The 22,683-nt window shown below is 49.8% G+C and overlaps 1 protein-coding gene across 4 annotated transcripts in view; it reads left to right on the top strand.

Moving 5' to 3' along the window:
* TRAPPC9 (trafficking protein particle complex subunit 9) overlaps positions 1 to 22,683 on the top strand; it is a 570,461-nt gene that overhangs the window by 187,656 nt on the left and 360,122 nt on the right. For all 4 annotated transcript variants that reach the window (XM_042923740.1, XM_042923741.1, XM_042923739.1 and 1 more), the window contains one exon: positions 2,236 to 2,360. In XM_042923740.1, the coding sequence (XP_042779674.1) occupies positions 2,236 to 2,360 (125 nt within the window). The remainder of the gene's footprint in view (positions 1 to 2,235; positions 2,361 to 22,683) is intronic.

Raw genomic sequence — 22,683 nt, 5'->3', positions numbered from 1 at the left:
ACACTTGTGCATGCCAGCTGGTTTGTTACACACCTCCAACTACTTGAGCTTTACTTGACAGGACAGCATCTCTTTATGTTCTTGAATAATAAAACTATTGTTCAATAAACTCACTAACTCAGCTGGAGTCTTCTTAGCTCGTTGGGAACTTGTTTCCAGCAACAGATACTTAGGTATCTGTCACTTCAGACCTGTCCATATAAATAGACTTGTTTGCAAATGGAACAGTGTCCCAGAAAGTAGGGGGTCTGGCACACATACATGTGAATCCTAACACTTACTTGAAAAGTCAGTTAAAAATTTTTTGAAAATAAAAACAGAACTGTGTTTTTAAAGCTTTTTAGGGTGACATTAGAAACAGATTCTGGAGGTGAGTGGGGGACGGTGACATAGGTGAAGGGATTAGGGTATCTTGAGCCCTGAGTAGCGTGTAGAATTGTTGGATCAATATATTGTTCACCTGAAACTCCTAACGCTGTGTTGATTATACGGGAATTAAAAAAAAAAAAAATGAAAATGATACAAAACAAATAAATAGTTTGATGAGTTGTTAGAAGGTAACACTCTTCTAACTAGGACCTGGATCAAAATCTAGAGCTTTGCCAGCTGGATAGCCTCTCATTGCCCCATCTTTACCCCCAAAGGGAGCACCGTCCTGATTTCTAGTCAGTACTTAGCTTTACTTACTTATAGTCTTAGCATATGAGTATGTCCCTACATAGACGAGTTGATTGTTTAAGTTTCTCTTAATGTGCAGGTACCCCCTGCTCTTTCCTTTTCCTGATAATTTATCTGTTGAGGAAGCTGGGACATCCAGCCCAAGGAGACTTCGACAGCGTGGGCTTGTTGATGGAGCACTTGTGGTGTCCTTCTGAACACTTGTGGTGTTCTTCCGTCCCCTGCATTTCCTGAAAATGGGCAGCTGGATCCAGAAGCTGGATCAGGTTCACCTCTGATCCCTCTGGCAAGTCCAGCGTGGTCTTGTGTTCTTAGGTCAGGAGGCAGCGAATGCCCACTTGTTTCTCTCGTTGTGATGTTGCTAATTGCCCATGCTTTGTCCAGATCAGTGGTTCTCAACCAGGGACGATTTTGCTCCCACTCCCCTTTCCAGGGGACGTGTGGCAATTGGTGGTTACAACTTGGGGGGAGGTTGCTCCTGGCATCTTGTGCGTAGAGGTCCGAGATGCTGCTATACATCCTGCTTGCACAGCACAGTCCCCAACAGGGAGAATTGTCCAGCCCCACGTCTCAGTGTTGAGGTTGAAAAATCCTGGACTAGGGGTTGTAAAATAGTACTCCGATTTTATCGCTTCTTTATCATTTTGTTAGAATGCTTTTATAAAGATACATGCTGCTCATCATGAGATTATTGAGTCGTACGGTTCATAAATGCTTGATTTTTTTAATTTACCAATTTTCAGGAAAATCAAGATTCTTATCCTCCACAGATGGCCATTGACTTTAAAAGAAAATTACAACGAACACATGGATTAAATGTGGATTTAATTTTTTTTCACGTTTTATTTATTTTTGGGAGTGAGTGAGCGTGAGCATGGGCGGGGCAGAGAGAGGAAGAGAGAGGGCGGGGTGGATGGAAGATCCAAAGTGGAATCCGTGCTGACAGTGGCAAGCTCGATGTGGAGCTTGAACTCACGAACCGCGAGATCATGACCTGAGCTCAAGTCAGATGTTCAACTGAATGAGCCACCCAGGTGCCCCTAGATGTGGATTTAAATCAGATCCATTAGATACGGATTTAAACCTACCTGAAGAGCATCCATCAGTTGGATTTACTATCACTTTGAGTTTGCATTGTCTCCTCTTGGCCAGAGGGAGCTTCTGCAGTTGGGTGCAGAGGCCTTTGACCCAGCCCTTGTCTTGGTTGGTTTCCTTGCTCTGGCGTAGAACGAGGTGTCCAAGCTCACCCGTACGTTTCCTGCCACTGACTTGGCGTCATCCGTTTCTTTGAGAAGCCTGCCCTGGCTGCTTTTCCCTAAAAGTGAACAAGTGAGAACTCGAGACCACGGTCTGGACGTCAGGGATGCTTACTGTACTGTGTTGGTGATCGTTTCTAGGTCTTTACTGGGGACAGAGCTGGTTACAGATACGCATGTAAAATTGTCTACCTTCTTTTTGTTCGAAACTGATACCTGAATTCAAGTTCAGGGAAACCAACCGGTTTTAAAATACTCCATATTCTATAAGTGCTAAAGCATCTTAAAATTTTACTTTTAGATGGAATCAGCGTGAGTGGCTTTCCGCTGTGCAGTCCCTTTCGACAGGTCGTTCGGCCTCGAGTGGAGAGCAAGCCTGTGAACGCCCCTGAAGGCGGCAAACCAGGAGACCCGAGCCACATGAAGGTGAGTCCACCCTGCACAGGTACGGTCTGCTCGGTGGCTTGGTGTTCTCGGTTTCGGCCACTCTGCCTTTTTGGAGGCAGTGTTGAGTGCTCTTCAGAAAAGAAAGAAAGAGAATCGTGTTGGTGGAAAGCTGGTTCCTCAGTATTTCTCCCTGTGGCATGTTTTGGAAAGCCGTTGCAATGAAGCTTGTATGATTGTGTGGTTAAGTCTCATTTCCATGAAATACTGGGAATTTGGGGGTTGAGTCAAGGAGTGCAGTGATGAAAGTGGAATGTTTCCTACCTTTTACCTGTTTGAAAACTGTATTTATTGAATGACCATTCTCTGTATTCATCCCGAAACTTAATCTTTTGGCCACCAACCACGAATTGGTTTCTGAGTGGTGAGGAAGTCAAAATGAATACACACTGCTAGTGTAAAGGTGCCAGGGACTTCTGGCAGAGCAGAGGACGCTGTTTGCCAGGAGCCCTGGGAGGGGCCTGAGCCCGAGCTTGGAGTTTGGCGTCCACGGCATTTGGGAAAGCTCTGTCGGTCTGCGCCTGTCCAGGGACGGGGTGTAGCGAGAGCGCCGAAGGCCTTCACAGCTACGGCGGGGGTGCGGGCAGCAGGGTCACCAGAATGGCTTGTCGAGTGAGCGTGTGTTGAGGCCCAGCCCTGTGGGTGCTGCGTACAGTCTCGACGCCAGCATTTGGGGGGTGTTGATCGAGGGGACCCACCCACCGAGCTTGACCAAGCTGGTTGTGGCACGGAGAATGTTGAGCACGGATGCTCTCTGAGGAGAGGTCAGGGCAAGAGGGACGCCAGCTGCTTTTGGTCGACGGCGGTCCTGTCCGTGGATGGAAGTCACAGGGAGTCGGGTTTCAGGGAGTCCTCCCCGCCACTGAGGGCGCCGCAGTAGAGAGAGGTGCTGGTGTAGCTGGGAGCTGTCCAGCATCTGGCTCCCGCACACTAGCCCGACTGCGGGTTTGGGCTCCTCTGGGAGCCCGGGGACTGGATGTGGGAAGATGCTTCCCGGCGCGGGAAGGAAGGCAGGGAGGTGTGGTGAAACCGCAGGGCACGGGATGCTGTCGGGGGAGTTCGGGGCACGGAGGGATGGGGAAGCTGCAGCAGTGATGTCCTCGTGGGTCCTTGGGTGTGACGTCCCCTGAGGCCTCCTGACAGCCAGCCCTGGCCCGTCGTCGGTTCTCCTCCCTGCCCAGGCCCCGCGAGGACCGGCACTTTCCTCTGCCGCTCCGCTCCACCGTCGTGTGGCCTTCCCCACGGGACAGACTCTTGGAATCGAGGGCAGAACCTCAGGATCCCGGAGGTCCTCGTTCAGAGTCGGTTGGGTCGTGGTGGCTGTGCCATCAATTGCGTTTTCTTCAATTGAGCGTTGCAAGGCTGGGTGCGCTGTAGTTCTTGGGCGATAAGTGTGTATAGATGTAAGATGAGTGTAAACGTGCTTAAATGGAAGTGCCCAACTGGAGTGTCCGTTTGCTGGGTGCGGCCTGTGTGTCAGGCCTGTGTCACAAGAATGCAAACGGACAGGTTCTACACAACTTTCTGAGTAGGTGGCCTCCTCCAAAGAGAGAACCGTGGCTCTGAGGTGATGACACCACCAGTACCCCCTCCAATCCCTGTCGGTTGCACCGTGACACCTTCTTTCTCTGTGCCTTTTCCCAAAATTACTGAGAAACAGAGTCCCCATGCCTCTTCTTAAAAATTTTAATTCCAGGGGCACCTGGGTGGCTCAGTCAGTTGAGCATCCGACTTAGGCTCAGGTCATGATCTTGCAGTCCGTGAGTTCGAGCCCCGCGTCGGGCCCTGTGCTGACAGCTCGGAGCCTGGAGCCTCCTTCAGATTCTGTGTCTCCCTCTCTTTCTGCCTCTCCCCCACTCATGCTCTGTCTCTCTGTCTCTCAAAAACAGACATTAGAAAAAATTAAAAAAAAATAAGAAATCTAATTCCAGCGTAGTTAATATGCAATGTGATAGTGATTCGACAATTCCAAACAACACGTGGTGTTGACAAGTGCCTCCTTAATCCCCATCACCTATTTCCCCATCCCCTCTGGTGACCATCAGTTTGTTCTAAGAGTCTGTTTCTTGGTTTGCTTCTCTTTTTTCCTTTGCTCATTTTGTTTCTCAAATTCCACACACGAGTGAAATCATAAGGTATTTGTCTTCCTCTGACTTATTTCGCTTAGCATTATACTCTGTAGTCCTGTGCATGTTGTTGCAAATGGCAAGATGTCATTCTTTTGTACGGCTAATATTCCATTGTATATTTCTGCATCTTTATCCATTCATCAGTCAGGGGCCACTTGGGCTGCTTCCATAATTTGGCTACTGTTGATAATGCTGCTATAAACATTGGGGCACATGTATCCTTTTGATTTTGTGTTTTTGTATTTTTTGGTTAAATACCCGGTAGTGTGATTCCTGGATTATAGGGTAGTTGTATTTTTAACTTTCTGAGGACCCTCCATATGGTTTTCCAGAGTGGCTGCACCAGTTTGCATTCCCACCAATAGTGCGTGAGAGTTCGCCTTTCTCCACATCCTCACCAGCACCTATTGTTTTCTTGTGTTGTTGATTTTAGCCATTCTGATCGGTGTGTGATGATACCTCATGGCAGTTTTGATTTGTATTTCTGTGATAATGAGCATCTTTTTTTTGTTGTTGAGATGCCTATGACATTTTAATTACATCTATGACCATAAAGTAATGTGTTCTATAGGAACCAGAAACAGAGGGACTTGAATCAACTATATACCTTTGCTTTTGGTGCTACGGAGGTTTCACCAGGAATTTATAAGGGTGGAGATTACAGTTGATCAATTAGAGGACTAATATGAAAACATGAAGTAAGTTTCTAAGTGAGTGGAGAAAATCAGATTGAAATAGGACCTTGAGCTTTGGAGTACAGGAAGAATTGAATATAAGGCACAATAGTGACTGCTAAAATGCCTATCCTAAATTCCTCTTTACAACGTAAGTTTTATTTATTTATTTTTAAATGTTTTTTTTTAAATTTACTTTTGAGAGAGAGAGAGAGAGAGAGAGAGAGTGAGTGAGAGTGTGAGCGGGGGAGGGGCAGAGAGAGAGGGAGACACAGAATCCAATGCAGGCTCCGGGCTCGGAGCTGTCAGCACAGAGGCCGGCGTGGGGCTTGAACTTACAAACTGTGAGATCATGACCTGAGCCGAAGTCAGACACTGAACTGACTGACCCCCCCAGGCGCCCCTACAATGTAAGTTTTAAAGATGACTGAGTATCTGGATCCTGAGCTCCCTTACCAAGTCTACAACTACAATGGAGCAGCTGTCTCTGAGAATGACCTCAAGACAGGTACAACGGATTCTCTGCAGCTTAAACACGTAAAGAAGCCCTCACTTTGAAATGTGATGGGGAATCAAACTCCTACAGGGGCACCCACGATTGGAAGGGCTATCCTAGGTGTGGATGTCCTCCCCAGGGACCGAGGGATCAAGCCCCACATTCGGTACACCCTGTCCTGGGGATGACAAGCCCCCATGACCTATGGCTTTGAAAATCAATGGGACATCACTCCAGCAAAACCAGAGGGCTATAGGAAATTCAGTCTTCGCTCTGAAAGGGCTTGTGGGCTATATCACTGGGTCACAGGGACAGCTCCGGAGCTGCATTTTTCAGAAACGCATGTGCCATAGATGGAGGAGGGTGTTCACTACTTGTAGGGTATGTGCTAGAGGGACTGGGGTCTGTAGGAAGTTTCTCTAGGAAAGGAGGTGCTGAACATGTGTAGCCTTCCAGCCTAGTCGGCCCGACATGGGCAGATGCAGACTCGCACACCCTCTGTCTCCCTTGCTAGCAATGCTTGCTGCTTCCTGGTGTTCCCTGTGGACTCCCTCCGCCCCACCCACCTACCCCTGTAGAGGCCCCTTCCAGGTGGCTCCCATCCTGCTGTACCTGGCAGGCAGCCTGAGGCAGGACCAACTCCTTTCAGAGGGGTCCTGCCCCCGGGAGGAGGGGAGCCGGCTGCACCCACCAGCATACTCCCAGCAGCTACGGCTAGGCCTCTGAGCCAGCCCTGCCCACAGGTGTGCTTGCAGCAGTCACAGCCCAGCCATAGCAGGACGATGCATACAGTCAACACAAGGGACACGCCTGGAGAACTCGGTTCTGGTGACCGGGCCAGAGCGCACTTGTGGGACCCGGGGATGACTTCTCCACAAAGCCTCTACTTTGAAGACTGGGAGACGATGCAACTGATTGACCTGATACATATAAACAAGCACAGACAAAATGAGGAGATGGGAATATGTTCCAGATGAAAGAACAAGACAAAATCTCAAATAACTAAACAAAACAGTTATAAGCAACATGCCTCCTGAAGAGTTCAAAGTATTAAGACCCTCCCTGAATTGAGACAAGTCAATGAACTCAGAACTTGGACAAAGAGAGAGAAAATAGAAACAACAACCAGTCAGAGCTTGAATAAGTAACTCAAATGAAAGACCCACGGAGGGATTCACTGTAGATGAGAGGGGCCACATGATCTGCGATCTGGAAGACAGGATGGGAAAGCAAGGAGGCTGAACTGCCAAAAGAAAACAATTAAAAAAAAATGAGGGTAGTTGAAGGGATCTCTGGAATGATGCCAAATGTGCTAACATTGCCACCGTATGGTTCCTAGAAGGAGGGGAGGGAGGGAGGGAGAGAGCGTGTGCACAAGAACACGTATGTGAAGAAATAATGGCTGAAAAGTTCCCTAACCTGAAGGAAACAGACCTCAAGGTCCAGTAAGCACAGAGAGACCCAGATAAGAACCCAGAGAGATCCACATGAAGATCTATCACCATCTAATCAACATACCAAAAGTTGTAGAGAGATTCTTAAAGGAAGCAGGAGAAAAAATGCTTCGCTACAAGGGAAATCCCATAGACCTTTCGGCTGGCTGTTGAGCAGAAGCTTGGCTGGCCACAGCATTGGTAGGGTGTGTTAAGAGTGCTGGTGGGGAAAACATACAGCCAAGAGTAGTCCACTCAGCAAGGTTATTATTGGTAATCGAAGGAGATCAAGGAGTGTCCAACACAAGCAAAGTCTAAGGGAGCTCGGCACCACCAACCAAGCCTCACGAGGAATGTCCAAGGGTCTTCAGAAAAGAAAATGCCATAAATAGAAGCAAAAAAAAAAAAAAAATTCAGGAAAGAAACCATCTCACTGCTAAAGGCAAATGGTACAGATTGTGGATCAGCCGCTTGAGAAGTAGCTTGAGAATTGAAAGAGAAAATAGTAAAATCGACAAGAACTTCAATAAGCAGTTAAGGGATACACAAAATAAAAAGATGTAAGTTATGTCAAAATACGAAAGAGCATCTTTTCACGTATCTGGCCCTCTGGATGTCATCCTGGGAGAAATGTTCACGTCTGCTGCCCATTTTTCATTGGATTATTGGGTTCTGGGGTGTTGACTTGTACAAGCTCTTGGTAGATCTTGGATACCCCATTCCCCTCCATCCTGTGTCCAGACCCTTAGGGTCTGCCCCTGCTGGGCTTGGGCGTTCAGCATTTCCTGTGTACCCACCACCCACACTGAAACTTCAGACAGCCTGGGGACCCTCCTCAACCAGTTTCTTAGCAAGAAAACTGGAAGGAAAGGAACTAACCTTTGTGAAGTATGTCCTGCAGGCCAGGAACCGTGCCAGGTGCCATGTTTGCTCAGACACGTGCACCATTTGGGCAAACTGCCTACTAGATAAGGAAGGACACGGAGATTTAGGGAGTGGCTGGCTCAGGCGTGCGGGTGGTGGATTAAGGGCTGAATCCACGTTACTTCTTCTTACCCTGGGTTGGACCCTGAGTAGGACAGGCTCCTGTGTGTGCAGTCCGAGGAGGGCACTCTGGTGACAGGCAGGCAAGAAGGGGTGTGCGTGAGCATTCATGGGCACATAGGAGACCCGGTCGTGCTGGTAACTAACTGCAAACCTGTGAGGTTGTGCAAGTAAGCCTTCTGTGGTCCGGCTGCTTTCCTAGGGAGCCGTGTGGGAGCTGTGCTTGGGGGGGCCCTGTCACGGGGCTTCCTGGCTCTGCTCAGCATGCTCCCCAGTCCTCCCTGAAGCACGAATAATGTGACCTAATTGGAAATGTGCTAAAGCTGTAAAATTACCACCGAGGAATGGTGTAGTCATGGAAACCAGTAACCCGGTGAAAGCAGCTTCTAGGGACCCCCCCCACCCCCGCCCTGTGCAAGTGGGGAAGGCTAGCATGTGCTTCAAGAGATCCCCCAGAAAGGTTGTGTCCCCTTCTCTGCCAGCACTGATTGTGTCTGTCCATGTTGGGGACTGGTTTTCTGTATACTTTGTGAAGAATCTTCTTTGATTCATTCTTTTGATTGAAAAAAGAGGTGTGTGAAGTGGCCACACTTTAGAAATAATATTCCTGGAAGCCATGCTCTGCAGGACGGCTTCTCTTGACCCTCGATTTCCCCATCTGTGAAATGGAATAATCTTGCTTTGTAGGGTTTTTGGGAGGCTTCACTAATAGAAGAGCTTGGTAGGGGAGAAAAGCTGGAGAAAATCAAGAAATACCAAACTGAGACCTGATTCTTGTATATTAAGAGAAAAGTAAGATTGGGTAAGTGAGTCCTGGTTAACAGCGAGCAGCCCTGGGTGGGGCCGGGTTATGGGGTCACTGACCTGGCTTAAGTCGTTGGCTGTTGCTCCTGCTCAGGCCTGGCTTCCCCAGGGTTGGCGAGGCCAGTATGTGCCTCCGAGTCTGACCCTATGTGCACAGTGAGGTGGCCAGGACTTCCCTGAAGCCCTCCCAGGAGGAACCAAAGCCTGGGGCACCCTGGCCTGGGCTGCGGGGAGGTTTCTCACCTGAGGTGGCCTGTGTGGCGTGTGTCACTCGGGGGTCCCTGTGGCCCTGCCTGTTGGAAACCTCCACCTTCAGCCTCTGGGGCTGGACGACACACAAAATCCGGGAGCCGGTCGGCCACGTCCACGCGGACGCTGCAGCCGTCGCTCGCGGTCTGTGTCCGAGCTGCCGAATGAAGACCCACGCCTCCATCTACAGCCTTGCTCTGTGAACGCCTCACGCCTGCCGAAAAGCAATCCGGAAGTCCTACCACAACCAAGGTTCTCCAGGAGGTGGGTGAGCGGGCCTGCTTCTGGCCCACATGTGCACATCTGGCTGCTGGGGGCTTGATGGTACATGCCCATCCATGTCAACAACATCTTGTCTTTAAAAATGTCGGAGTGGGGGTCACCTGGGTGGCTCAGTCAGTTAAGCACTCGATTCTTGGCTTCTGGCCAGGTCATGATCTTGTGGTTGTGAGATTGAGCCCCTTGTTGGGCTCCATGCTGAGTGTGGACCCTGCTTAGGATTCCTTCTCCTCCTCTCTCTACCCCTCCCCTGCTCAGGTGTGTGTGCATGCTCTCTCTTGCTCTCGCTCTCCTCTCAAAATAAATAAATACTTAAAAAAAAATCAGAATAGGAGTGTTGGCCACAGCCGTAACGGTGGCACCTTTGTCCACCTTTGGGCCGGTGTCCCAGCCACACACTCAAGACTCTCGAGCCTTGGTTTCCTGACCTACCAGTTGGGGAGAAGAGTCTGTTCCACGGCTGTCGGTGCAGAGCCATTGAAGGACTAGTTGGGCAGCATGTGGAGGGGGAACAACACCGGGGGTGCCTGAGTGGGGAGCGGGAGGGGGTGCTGAAGGGAGGGCCAGGGGCTTCCTGGTTGGGAGCCTCCGCCTCCCCCCCACCCCCCGCCGGAACCTTCCCGCCTCTCAGACATGGGCCCGTGTTCTGTCTCGTGGACGAGCCCGGCTGGGCCCACAGAGTACTCGCTCTCCTGCCGCCTCCGTGCTCTGTGCGATCCCAGCATTTCTCTGTTGAATGTGTTCACTGTTTCACCACGACGTAAACGGTGCCGGAGCAGAGGGTTCCCCCTCCTGTTCTCCTGTGTCCAGGCCTCCAAGAGGGCGGGACACATGGCAAGTGTTGGAGAAGTGGTGGTTGAGCATGTGTTTTGCCAATTTTGGGCAAGTTACTCGCCGGACAGGAGGAGTGTTTGTTTGGAGGAGGCCAGATGGAACTCTGTTCCCCTGACTTCCACGGGAGGCCGCCCTCATAGTGTAAGTGAGCACGGGGAGCTGGGAGGCCGTCCTCCCGGAGCTTAGGCAGTATCGCCGCATGCGTCTGGACCCCGAGCCCCCCAGGCCGGGGCCTTGACGTCCTGGCTGCACGTGGTCAGTGGTCATCCGCTGCTGCTCCCCTCTCTGAGGTGTTTTTTTTGTTTTTTTGTTTTTTTTGTCTCTTGGCTCTGTGGTTTTGTTTCTCCAGGGAGCTGGGACCGATAAAGACCACAAAACAAATCTCAATCAATTTAAAAGGATTCTCATTTTGCAAAGTATACTCTGACAGTAATGAAATCAGAATCCGATAACTAAGTCTTTGAGTATTTTTCAAATGTTTGGAAACGAAACGACATACTCCTGATTAACCCATGGGCTGGAGAAGAGTTAAAAAATAAAAATAGCGAGTATTTGGCCATGAGTGAGCATGAAAGCACAGCAGGTTGTTGGTAGGCTGTTGCCAGAACGGTGCTTCTGGGACGTGTCACTCCAGAGGCCCGTGTTGGAGGAGGAGGGCCTCAAGTCAGACCCCAGCTTCAGCTTGAAGAAAGTAGGAGAAATGGAAATTAAACGTAGTGCAGACAAGGAAATGAAGATGAGAACACAAAACGGGAACGAAAACCCTAATCTAGATGAGGAGACCAAAAGCCTATTCTTGCAGAAAAACGCAATTTACCAATCTGCAGCCAGCTTGACGGGAGAGGAAGGCACGACTGAATGCACCCAGAGCAGAAGACGTGGCCTCCTACAGACTCTACAGAGGGAAGGGAGGCGGGTGTTCTGAGCAACTCTGTGCCCCCAAGTCTGAAAAGCGAGACGGACTGGACAGATGCCTTGAAAGACACAAAACACCAGAGCGTACAGACCGGGCTGTTGGGAGTATCTGAGTCCGCTAAGGAGGTAGAATTTTTTGTTAAAACCTTGGCCATAGAACAAATCCAGGCCCAGGTGGCTTCACTCCTGCACCTCCTCAAACATGAAGGGAGGATTAATCAGAGTCGTACGTCAACTCTTCTTTCCAGGGCCTTGAAGGTGGGGATAATCCCGACCCGTTCTGTGAGGTCAGCACGACCTCGGTGACAGAAGCAGACAAAGATGACGAAAACGGCAACAAAGACTCCTGGACATGGCTGCAGACATCGTCCCCGACACCTGCTGGGTAGGGTTTGTCTGCGTAACATGAAAGCCAACAAATGTAATTCTTCATTTCAGCAAACCGAAAAAGGGAAACTATGCAAACGTCTTAATAGAGAAGAAACATCTGACGAGGTACAATACCCGTTTCTGACAGAACTGTCGGTGAGCTAGAAATAGAAGGGAACTTCCTCAGCCTGCTAAGTGCACCCACCGAACGCCTCCACCCCCCACGGTGCTTACAGGCGAACGCTGGCCACGCGTTCCCCGAAGGGCGGCCACGCGCTTGGCCGGGCTCAGCTCACGCTGCTCGTCGCCGGCGCTGGCTGTCCACGTGCCTTGGGTCCTGGGCATTTTCCCCATCCTGGCTGAGGGCTGTGCTCTGCCGTTGCCTGTCTGGTCAGCCTGCACACGGGCAGAGCTGGGCATTCCCCCTCCCTGTTCCCACCCGTTGCCTGCGCCCACCTCTATAGTCGTTCTGTGCCGATGTCTCCGAATTCCTCGAACTAACTAAGATCCTCGTGGCCGCGGGGTGGTCCCTGCCACGTGGCCCAGTGCTCGGGCTTCAGCAAACCTTCTCTTGATCCAGGTAGTCCAGAGTACTAGGTTGAACATCGCCTGTCCATGGGAATTCTGTTTTCTCTGAAGAGATGGTCCTCGGTGTGGCCAAGCAGGACTGTGAAGTTAATTTCTTCTCAATCAGTTCGAATCCCAGCACATTCAGATGATAGCTTACATCACATATTAAATGTTCTGGAATCTTTTAGCTTTTGTAATAAAGAACTGTAAACGGTATAAAGGGCTGTGGGATGTACATAAAGTTCTCATGTGCTCTTACGTTTGAGTAATTGTGTTTATGAATGGACAGATTGGAACGATCTGCTTAAGAAACTTAGTCTTTTTTTTTTTTTTAACTCGAATACATTTGCTATGTTATGTAGATAACATGCTTTCTGAAGCAGCGTTCCAGATAGAAGAAGCTCCATGAGCCTTTTGGGGCCTAGAGGCGGCAGAATTAAGGTTCCCTTTATCTGGGAGGAGAACGTATGTTAGGCCGTCGGTTCACGGTCCTCAACCTGCTCAGGGATGGCATTGGTCGTGCTGGCTGGAGTGTCTTGGCATGTGCCGCCTGGGAGATGGAGCACTTGAAGCAGTATGTACAGAGTAGCTCTCTCAGGCTCCTACCTTCACAGCGTGCAAGTGGAAATCACCCAACAGTTGGGGAAGGCTAAGCAACGTGCCCGAGGGCAAGCGGTTCCACAGGAGAAGTTAAAATTCAAAACCGCATGTGCCTGAATCTAAAGCTTGTGCTATTTCTACGATACTGCGCTGCCTCTCTATAATTTCTAAGTCTGAACTGATTATGGGGCACAAAACATTCTCTATTGATTGAAGCCATATTTATAGCGCAGTATAAGCTTTCTGCCTATCTGACCCTGCGTTTCAATCTGTAAAATGCGGTTAATAAGACTTCCTCCTGGGCTGTTGTAAGGAGTAAAGTGTCCGCTATTAGCCCTGCTAGATAAGAAAAGCTTACAAAATGGCCAATCCAATTCACTTCCAAATTATTCGTAATCTGTCCCAGTAATAGAGAGATGGCGTTTCTTTCTACAGAGTTAAGCATAAAAGCTTCAAGGAATCCTTTAATCTGCTCAGCACTTCTAAAACTTAATAAGAACTTCAGCAGGAAGACCTGCGAGAGTCTGCTGCATGTGGAATTCTGAAGCCACGTCCAGGAGAGGTCGGAAGGATGCCCCTCGAGGCTCAGGAACACCTGTGGACTTGGGCCTGCCGTGGTCGTGTTCGCCTGAACCCCGTGACCTTTCGTCCACCCTTTTGGGAGGACAGCCGCAGCATGCCCGGCTCCGAGTGGCGGAGGGCGTGTGTCCGTGCACGCGAGCTGGAGTCCCAGAGCCCGCCTTCTGGTGGAAGGGACAAGCCGTAAACAGACGTGTCAGGTTGTGAAAAGTGCTGTCCAGAAAAGTAAAGGGTGAGCTGGGATGAGGCTCGCTTGCTGGTTTGGGTAGAACTGTCAGCGGAGGCCTTTCTGCAGAGATGCCACGGACGTCCATCAGGGAGATCCAGATAGTGCGTGCCGGTGACGGTCGGTTGTGCTGAAGTCAGGATGTTATTTGGAATATCAACCACAACTGCCAAAGTGTTTATTATAAGCCGTCTTCACCCCCCCCCCCCCCCCCAGATTGTTAGTCAAAGCCAAGGATGATCCCTTCTTAATCTCGGCATCCTCAGCACCTGGTACGGGGCCCAACACGTGATAGGCTCTCAGTAAATGTTGAATGAAAGAACAAAGACAACGAAAAGCCTTCTAAAGTTTCTGTGTTCCCTCATTTCTTTTTGCTATTGATCATACGTTGCATCGGTTTGTAAACATGAGCATGTGTCTAAATCCTGCAGGGGCTGGTTCAAACCAGTGCTGGCCCCAGCTGCATAGTTTGCAGTTCGGTAGTTCTGGGAGGGGGGCTGGGAGTGTGCCTTCCACACGAGGTCACAGGTGGTGCTGCTGCTTTGGGCACCGTGCTTTGAGGACCGCTGTCTGAAGGTATGGAATGTTGAACTACTACTACTACTACTACTACTACTACTACTACTACTACTAATTCTTCTTCTTCTTCTTCTTCTTCTTCTTCTTCTTCTTCTTCTTCTTCTTCTTCTCCCCCTCCCCCTCCCCCTCCCCCCCCTCCCCCCCTCCCCCCCCTCCTCCCCCTCCTCCCCCTCCTCCTCTTTTACAGTCCCTGGGACTGACTGTGTGTGTCCCTAACAACAGTTGTGACCTTCCTCAAGTATGTCCTAGATTAGCACGTGATGAGCTCTAAGTAGCCTGGTCTGAGGGACCCCAGTCACTGATCTGTAGTACCTGGATTCCTGGGGAGGCATTTTGATAAAGATTATAAAGTCTGAGCAGAAGCATACAATTAAAATGAAATTCAGGTATTAAAATGCTTTATTTTAGGGAACCCCCTCCCCCCCCCCCCCATATCTAGGAGGCCCAGAAACCTGCCTGATCCCAGCGTGGGCATTTCCATGGGTTGGGATTAATTGCGGTCCAGTTGGGGATTCTCCGAGCCAGTGGAAGGGCAGGCCTCTGTCCCAGGTCACCGGAGAGCAGGAAATAGTGGGGCATGAGCACCTGTTACTTATAAGGTGGTTGGGAGGGAGGTCACTGACTTTTCAGGGGCTCACCTCTAACTGGTGATTTTCAAAGGTGCCTGGAGGGAAAGCCAGGCGGGAACTTGGGGCTTGGAATCCTAAGCTCAGGTCCTTGTCTGAGCGTCCACACTGGGTGCGAGCAGGTTGTCGTGCTGGAAGTGCCTACACAGTACCCTGGAGGAGTTGCATTTTTCATCACACAGCCTTCTCGGTGTCAAAACCCATGAAACACTGAGGAATAAATCTGACACCAGACGTGCAGTCTGTGCCCTGAAAAGGTGAGGAAGATGAGGGAGATAGGAAGTAGGGAGCATGGAAAAAGGGGCCTGATTTCAGGGGCTTCTCCTAGTCCCAGCGGTGCTACTTTGTGATGGGGGTTAGTGTGGAGAGGGCGAGGCAGAGTCCTAAGACTGGCCTCGAGGGTTGGCCCAAGGAGCAGAACGTAAGGGGAACGGGCGGCAGGGTCACGTTCTGATGAGGACCTTCCAGAGCTGCCCGTTGGCATGGCCCCTGGTCAGAATCCGTCAGGGCTCCTGGGCGGACTCCTTCTCTGCCTCTATATTCTGTCAATCTCTTTGCGTATCCTCTTGGATTTTTAAGATGGGTCATGTAGTACATTCATGGCTTAAAGTCTCATTTCCAAACAGCCACGAAGTGGCAATCTTGGAATTTAAGTTCTTAATCTTACGATTGCCTCTGGATCACAGCACTTAAACAAGAATCCGTATTAATGAGATTTACATAACACTCTTATTCTAGATGCTCTTAGTGATGTTGGGGTTCCTTGCAGGGCTAAACAAATGAACACAGACTGTAGTCTTCAGGACGACTTCGTGTTTTGTGTGATACAAACGACTTCCTTTGATAACTTCTGGTTATCAAGTTATCACGTTTTTGATAATCTTTGTGTCTTCTGAGAACCAGTGATACCTTGTTAGGCCCCGGTGACACTAAGAATTTTCTAGGCCACATAATTTTGGCATTGGTCATAATGACAGACTTCATGACTGCTGCTTAATGTGATCACTTCTGCATCTCGTGTGGCTGTTGGTACATGTTTTACCTTTGCTCCAGAGATGGTTTTTGAATTTCTTTAACAAGCCCTTTCCATTAGGTTTGTTTACTGTCCTCTAAAGTTCCAGCATCTGGCTTAAATTCTCAGCATGGCGATGAAGACTTCCCCCGGGACTATCTGTCGACCTCCTGTTGATGAGATCCGATCTCCCCCGCCCTCCTCCTCCTTGCGCTTTTCACCAGATGGGACTCTCCCGGCACCATAACTTGCCCTAGGTGCCTCCTGCCCCTTCTACGTCGATGGAGGTCTTCTCGTGTTTCCTTACGTTCGGAGTCTTTGAAGTTTGATACCCTGGCCTCGCACGTGATGGTCCGGTCGCTGCCAGAACCCGTCAGCCAGCAAGTCCTGTAGATGCTCCCTCCCCGGCGTCTCTCAGGCCAGCGTGTTCTTCCATGGTCGCTCACACCCCGGTGCCTTAGTGGAGCCTTCTTGACTCCATCTACGTTCCTTTGGTCTTTTCCAAACGGCCTGGTTGCTCTGCCATCGAATCACCTGTCACTCAGCCTTCCCCCAAATACCGATTTTTCTTCAGCCTCTTTGTGCTAGAGAACTTACTTTCTCCCATGACGCCCCAGGTGGTCATTATCAACAGTGGGGCCCCACACAGGTGGAAGCATTTAGCACTGCTGCCGTCCTGACCTCCGTGAGCCACACTGGGAGGTTGTTGGAGCACAGGCACGTTTCACACAGAAGGAACTTTTTGATCATTGCAGAAATGGTGGCAGCAAAAACGAATTGCATAGTGCAGTTGAGACGAGCAGAAGTGCAAGGAGTGGGTTTGCACTTTCCCACGGCCCGAGACCCCCCTCTCTCCCCCGCCCCCCGCCGTGGGAAACCAGAGTGCGCACCATTCGGGATTGTTTGAATGTTCACGTGTGGATGCCTGTTGATGTGTTGCATGAACATCCCATACACGGATGCTCGGGCATGTTTTTATGAACAGGGATACCTGTGCGTGTTCTTTTCCCTAGACCAAAATGAGATCACCATAAATATTTTATCACTTCCTTCAGTTAGTGCTATCCCATTCTATATTTTAGGAAATGTTTTTAGTTGCCTCAAATATGCAGAAGATAGAAACATTTGCCTCGTTTGATCCCCGAGTTCTATTTCACCTGATTGGTCCAAACCGGTGCAGAGTCGGGGACTGCTCATTGCATCTGGGTCAGCCAGACGGTTTCTCTTAATCTTGCACTTTTTTGGTTTGTTTGTTTTTTTGTAACCCTTGTGAAGAGACCAGGCCATTTGTCCTACCATCTACATTTGTCTGCTTGCTGCCCCATAGTACTACTCAATCTGTTCCTCTATCCTTTGATTTCCTTTAAACTGCAAATAGTATGTAAAGGCTTGATGGGTATGGATGGAACATTTTTGGCTAGAATGCTTCACAGGTGAAGTTGGTACTTGAAGTTGGGTGACATTAGAGATGTAGAAATTAGATTATATCTAGCTTTCCACCTAAATTAACGAGGTTAAGGTTGACCCCTGGAGAGGGTGATGGGGGGGTCTGAGCCAACCTTGTTCTTCCTCTAGCCGCTAGAGAATATTCTGCATGTTGGTACTTGAGTAGTAATACAAATGCATCAGTCATGCATCTGAGGGTTTTAAAATCAGGAGATTATCCTTCGGGATTTAATGTCATTAAGGTTTTATGAAACGGGTTTCTAGATTTTGTCTCTAATGTGATCAGTGGCCTTCTCTCACTTTTTAGCTCAACTACCGGGGTCATTCAATTACTCAGAAATACAATGCCTACCAGTTAACAAAATGCTTCCTTTTTCCTTTTAATTTGTAATTTCACATTAAGGAACTGTTTACAAATGTCTTCAAATGTTGAGAAATTAGATTTTTTTTATGCCTTTCTCCTCTTTTGAAGACCATTAAAGACTTGTGGGTTTTCATTGACTTGGTGTTTTTTTTTCCTAAACGTAATTTATTGTCCATTTGGCTTGTATACAACACCCAGTGCTTATCCCAACAAATGCCCTCCTCCATGCCCATCACCCATTACCCCTCTCCCCCACCCCCCATCCACCCTCAGTTTGTTCTCTGTATTTAAGAATCTCTTATGGTTCGCCTCCCTCCCTCTCTGTGACTGTTTTTTCCCCTTCCCCTCCCCCATGGTCTTCTGTTCAGTTTCTCAAGTTCACCCGAGTGAAAACGTACAATATCTGTCTCTCTCTGACTTATTTCATTCAGCATCATACCTCCCAGTCCCATCCACGTTGCTGCAAATGGCGGGATTTCATCCTTTCTCATGGCCAAGTAGTTTTCCACATGACAGTCATTATTCTGATTGCTCTGTGGTCCCCGCTTTAGGTAATGTTAGTTTTCTTGTGTGCTGTTGACACGCCTCTTTTATCCTGGAAAGATTCATTGCTTTTTGTGACAAGAGTGGTCCCAGACCAGGGGTGCCGAGCCTATTTTATTCCTCGGGGAAATGGGGCCGGGGAAATGGGGCCTGTGGGGATTGAGTGCTTGTATTCCCAGGTGGTGGCACACTCTCCCATCCTTGACTCTCTATCCAGTGCTCTCTGCCAGACTCCTCTCTTTAGCATTGATGGGACAAATTTGTTGTCACTGTTCCCACTCAGAATTCATGCTCATTTGGAGCAGTTACCTACTACCACTTACTAGCACACAAGTGAAAATGTAACTGAAATTTGAGTTTGTTATGGAAACGGTGCAGAACATAAGAGGGGTCGCCTGACAATGTTGTGGGAGCGGTCACAAACCAGCTCGCCGACATTTCCAGACTCTAGAGGAGCGGTGGAGGGAGGTGCCTTCTTTGAAGCTTGTTCAGGTTGCCTTTCCCCCCGGGGGAACTATTAGCTGTGAAGGTTGTGGTAATTTGTCACACGGGAGCCTGCTCGATGCTTTACGCAAAATGTGCTCTTGACTATTGACCAACAATGTCCAATGGGTATCTCCATTTGGAAAGGGGAAACTGCGGCTTAGAGCAGGCACTTCATAACAGCTAATACGGCTATAAATGGCATTGCTGGGGTCCAAACACAGTCTTTCCCATAGTTCTGGAAGTTTCCATGTTCTTTCCTCTGGGCCCTCTCCAGTCAACCATCACCCTGCTGGTGTCGTATTACGTTAGTTGGGTATAGGCTGTCCCTCCCAGTGGCTCACAGTGCTGCTGTAGACACTGTTGTGTCTGTACCTGTGTTGTCGTGTCTTCAGGGTAACGCATGCCTTCCCCGGGCCGGGTCATCGTCTCCTCCCCGCGCCTCCGCCCGTCCCTGCTGCCATCCTTTTCTCCCTTCTTCCCCTTTGATAAGATCTTGAGTGGGAGTCGGACGTGATGTGTGTAAACGTCTCCAGCATCACAATGACTCCGTTAAAGTATGACTGTACTTTCACATTAAATATCAGAGCCTGTCATCTGACAGAAGGTATACATGACAATGAGATCTGATGTGTGAAATGAGAACTGTCCCGAGCAGTCAGAGCTATTCTGTAGCGGTACACGTGGAAGGCGTTGAACAAGTTGAGTGAAACGTACTCTGATGAGGTTTTCTGGAAGAATAAAAGAAAATTAGTCAAATGTCAAGTGAGAGTTCAGAAGACAGAGCCGTGACAGTCTTAGAAGAGTCCAGGAACATTTTGGTTTTACAGCAAGGCGGATTGTGGGTTATAGCAAGCCGGATCATTGATCCGCAGTGTTTAGCCAGGAAGTTGCAGGCAGGAAGCCCTTCCCTCAAGAAACTGAATCTATACAACACAGGGCTATAATATTAAAAAAAGATTCACAAAATATATGCTGAAACTACATAAATGTGAAGGATTTCTGTTGTAGACTTTAGATTTCGGTCTCCAGCGTCCATACATCAGTGTAGAGGGAGCAGACCAGCACTTAGCGGGCTGGGAAATGTAGCCTGAGGGTTTATGTTGGGCCCCGACTGCACTTTAAGGATATTTAGTGCTTGGATAACCTGGTGTGTGCCTTCTAGGCTGTAGCTCAGCAACCTGGTGCTTCCCTCCTGCCGGCTTCACGCATTCATCCTGGCCTTGGCAGCTAGGAGATTGTGGTGTCCCGACAGTGGGCCCCAGAGGGGCCACTGGGTGCAAGATTGGAGATTTTCATCTGTTTTTTAAAAAGCGTTTTTTAATTTTGGAATCTAGGGTTGAAAGTTGCAGAAAAGCTGCAAGAGCGGGAGTGCGTTCCTGTGTTTGTACGTCTTGGCATTTTCTGCCGCTGAAAACCTCTTGTGTTGCCACAGCGCGTTTGCCGTGGCATCGGCGCGCCACTGGAGACAAACTCTGCTCGTTGGTTTGGTTTCACTAGTTTATCCCCCGCTGGCCTCTCTGTCCCAGGGTCCCACAGGTACGCGCGATGTGTAGTCCTCTGGCGTCCGCTGGTCGGTGACGGTTTCTCAGTCTCTCTTGTTCATGGCCTTGGTGGTTTTGAGGAGTAGTGATCAGACCCTCTGTCGACGGTTCCTGGATTTGGGTTCCTCTGCTATTTTTCCTGTGATGGGAAAGAGTGATGTGCCCTTCTCATCACATGTACCATGGATGGTGTTGACCTCAGGCACGTGGCCTGAGTGGTGTCGGCCTGAATTGAGTTTCCGTACTCGATTCTCTGGGAGCAGGTCGCTACGTATGCAGCCCACGCTCCAGGGGATGGGGGCGGGAGAGTGGGCGTCGGGCTCCGCTTCGGTTGGCAGGTAGCTGTGGGAATTACTTGGGATTCTGTTAGGAATTGCCCTGGCATGACATTGCTTCCCGCCCCCTCAGAGGACAGAGCCGGGAACTACGTGTGCGCGCACTAACCCACGTGTCTACACACAATTACGAAGGGATTTATCCATGTGCTTAAGGCAACACCTCCTTAGCTTAAGCATGAGTTCACACTGGTGTCTGACTTGACCCGGGCCCAGTGGGATTGCTCTGGCCTTCTCACTCCTTTACCTGTGACGTCTCTCCAGCAGAGAGACCCCTGCCCCGCCACCCTTTTCCTGCTCGTTCCACCCTGTCTATGGGTGAAACACTTTCCAAGCTGTGGTTAATGGGCCCCCACGAGGAGCATGACCAACTAGAGCACAGAGGTGCCGTGAAGTTCCTCTGGTCTGTAGACCCGCGGTTTCCAGTCTGACACCGTCTTCCGAGGTTATGGTCTCATTTTTTTGAATATTTATACATATGTTTCGACGTGCACATGTGTGTTTTCAAAGCATATTGGTGCTGCAGTCTGAAAAGTTGTTTAACTCAGGCATGTAATAAAACGAAGATTGACAGACATAGACGGTGGTTCAGATGACGCAAACGTCATCGCCTTTGATGTTGGGGTGAATTATACGTATTTGTATGGCTTTGCCTTAATGTACTGCTTGGAGCAGATACTTATTGGAGGCAGCGGGACGCACTGGAAATGGTAAGTGTTTGGGGGCTTAGAGCCTGGCTTCATGTTCCAGCTTGGCCACCTCCTGTGTGACATCAGGCAAGTTACCTAACCAAAGTTACAGGAAGAAAAAACGACTCCAGTGTCAGTAGGCATCTCCCAGGATTGTTGTGTGGATCGGAACGTGGATCTGGAATACGCTGCCTTCTTGCTACTTGAAGTCTGGTCTGCCAACCGACAGCATCAGTGTCCCCTGGGATCCAGTTGGAAATAAAGCCCACCTGGCCCCTGACCCCCCAGGTCTCCTGAGTTTGGAATCTGCGTTTTCACAGTATCTCCAGGGGCCTTGAATGCACGTTGAAGTTTGGGGAACCTTCTCTCTGCTGAGCTCTGAGAAGCTGTGATCTACACAAGCCCCCGGCTCCCCTGCTCCTTCCTTCTTGGCGCTTCTGGCCTCGCCTTCAGGAGGCCCGTGCTCACCCCCTGGCCCCGTGCTTTCAGTTGAAGCATGTAGCCTGCTGTGCCTTCTGTCCTCGCTGTCACATCCTCCCTTTCTAGCGGCGTCTGGCACGTTGAATGTGCTCAGTAAACATTTGCCGAGGATGAGAATGTTCTTGGTTCTGTGCCGAGTTCTGAGAACACTACAGGAAAGAAATGATCCCTGCCATTCAGGAGCTGACCCCCAGTGGACCGCGGGGCCAGGGTCAGGTGCTCGATGCTGTGAATGCCCTGAGGAGGGTGGTGAGCTGCCTCCCCTGGAGGGTGTTGGCTTCTGGGGGGTTTTTGAAGACCAGCCAGCCAACAGACTCGACCTTCACGCTTGACTGCATAGGCCTGCTGAGGAAAATTGCTGTTTTCTTGTGTCTTGAGCATTGATGTGGGATGCACTAGCCGGTCCAGGCCCGTTCATCCCGGGTGTTTGGTAAGCTTTAGGGAAGGGACTCTTACTGAGTCCCCAGGCCACCGACTCTGCTTTGTCTTGAGCCTGTGCTGCGTCTCCCCATGACAAATACTGAGTTTCTTCTATGCTCTTTTATGTTCTGTGCTCTTGAGGAGATCCAGCTATCTAAAAAAAGCAACATGAAACTCGTAAGATGAAATCCCCCTAAGGGTCGGGCCACAGCCCGACAACAGAAGGTCCTGATCTGTTTGGTGAGGAGAGCAGAAATGAAAACCCACATCTCTGATGGGGAGAGTCCTCGATCCCAGGGTGGCCGGGTCCCGCTGGCAAGTCCACATGCGAAGGAGGAGGAGGACCCACCGGGCTCCAGCCAAGTTGTGTTCTCTGATTCCTTCGCGCTTGGGATAGTCCGTCCCTGTGCCGCCCTGGGTTTCTCACCCACAGAGTGGGAGGGCCCTGCCTGCTCAGCTTCCTTCACAGGCCTTTGGAGAGGGCGTGCTCCGGTAGCCCCAGGGTTAGAATGCTGCACCACCCCTCAGAGCAGAATCCGTGGCTCTAGGTAAGCATTGAAGGCAGGACTAGACTCGATGTTTT

This window comes from Panthera leo, chromosome F2 (assembly GCF_018350215.1).
Source record: "Panthera leo isolate Ple1 chromosome F2, P.leo_Ple1_pat1.1, whole genome shotgun sequence".
Taxonomy (NCBI): domain Eukaryota; kingdom Metazoa; phylum Chordata; class Mammalia; order Carnivora; family Felidae; genus Panthera; species Panthera leo.
The sequence above is the reverse complement of the archived record's forward strand: the minus strand, read 5'-3'. Positions and strand labels throughout refer to the sequence as shown.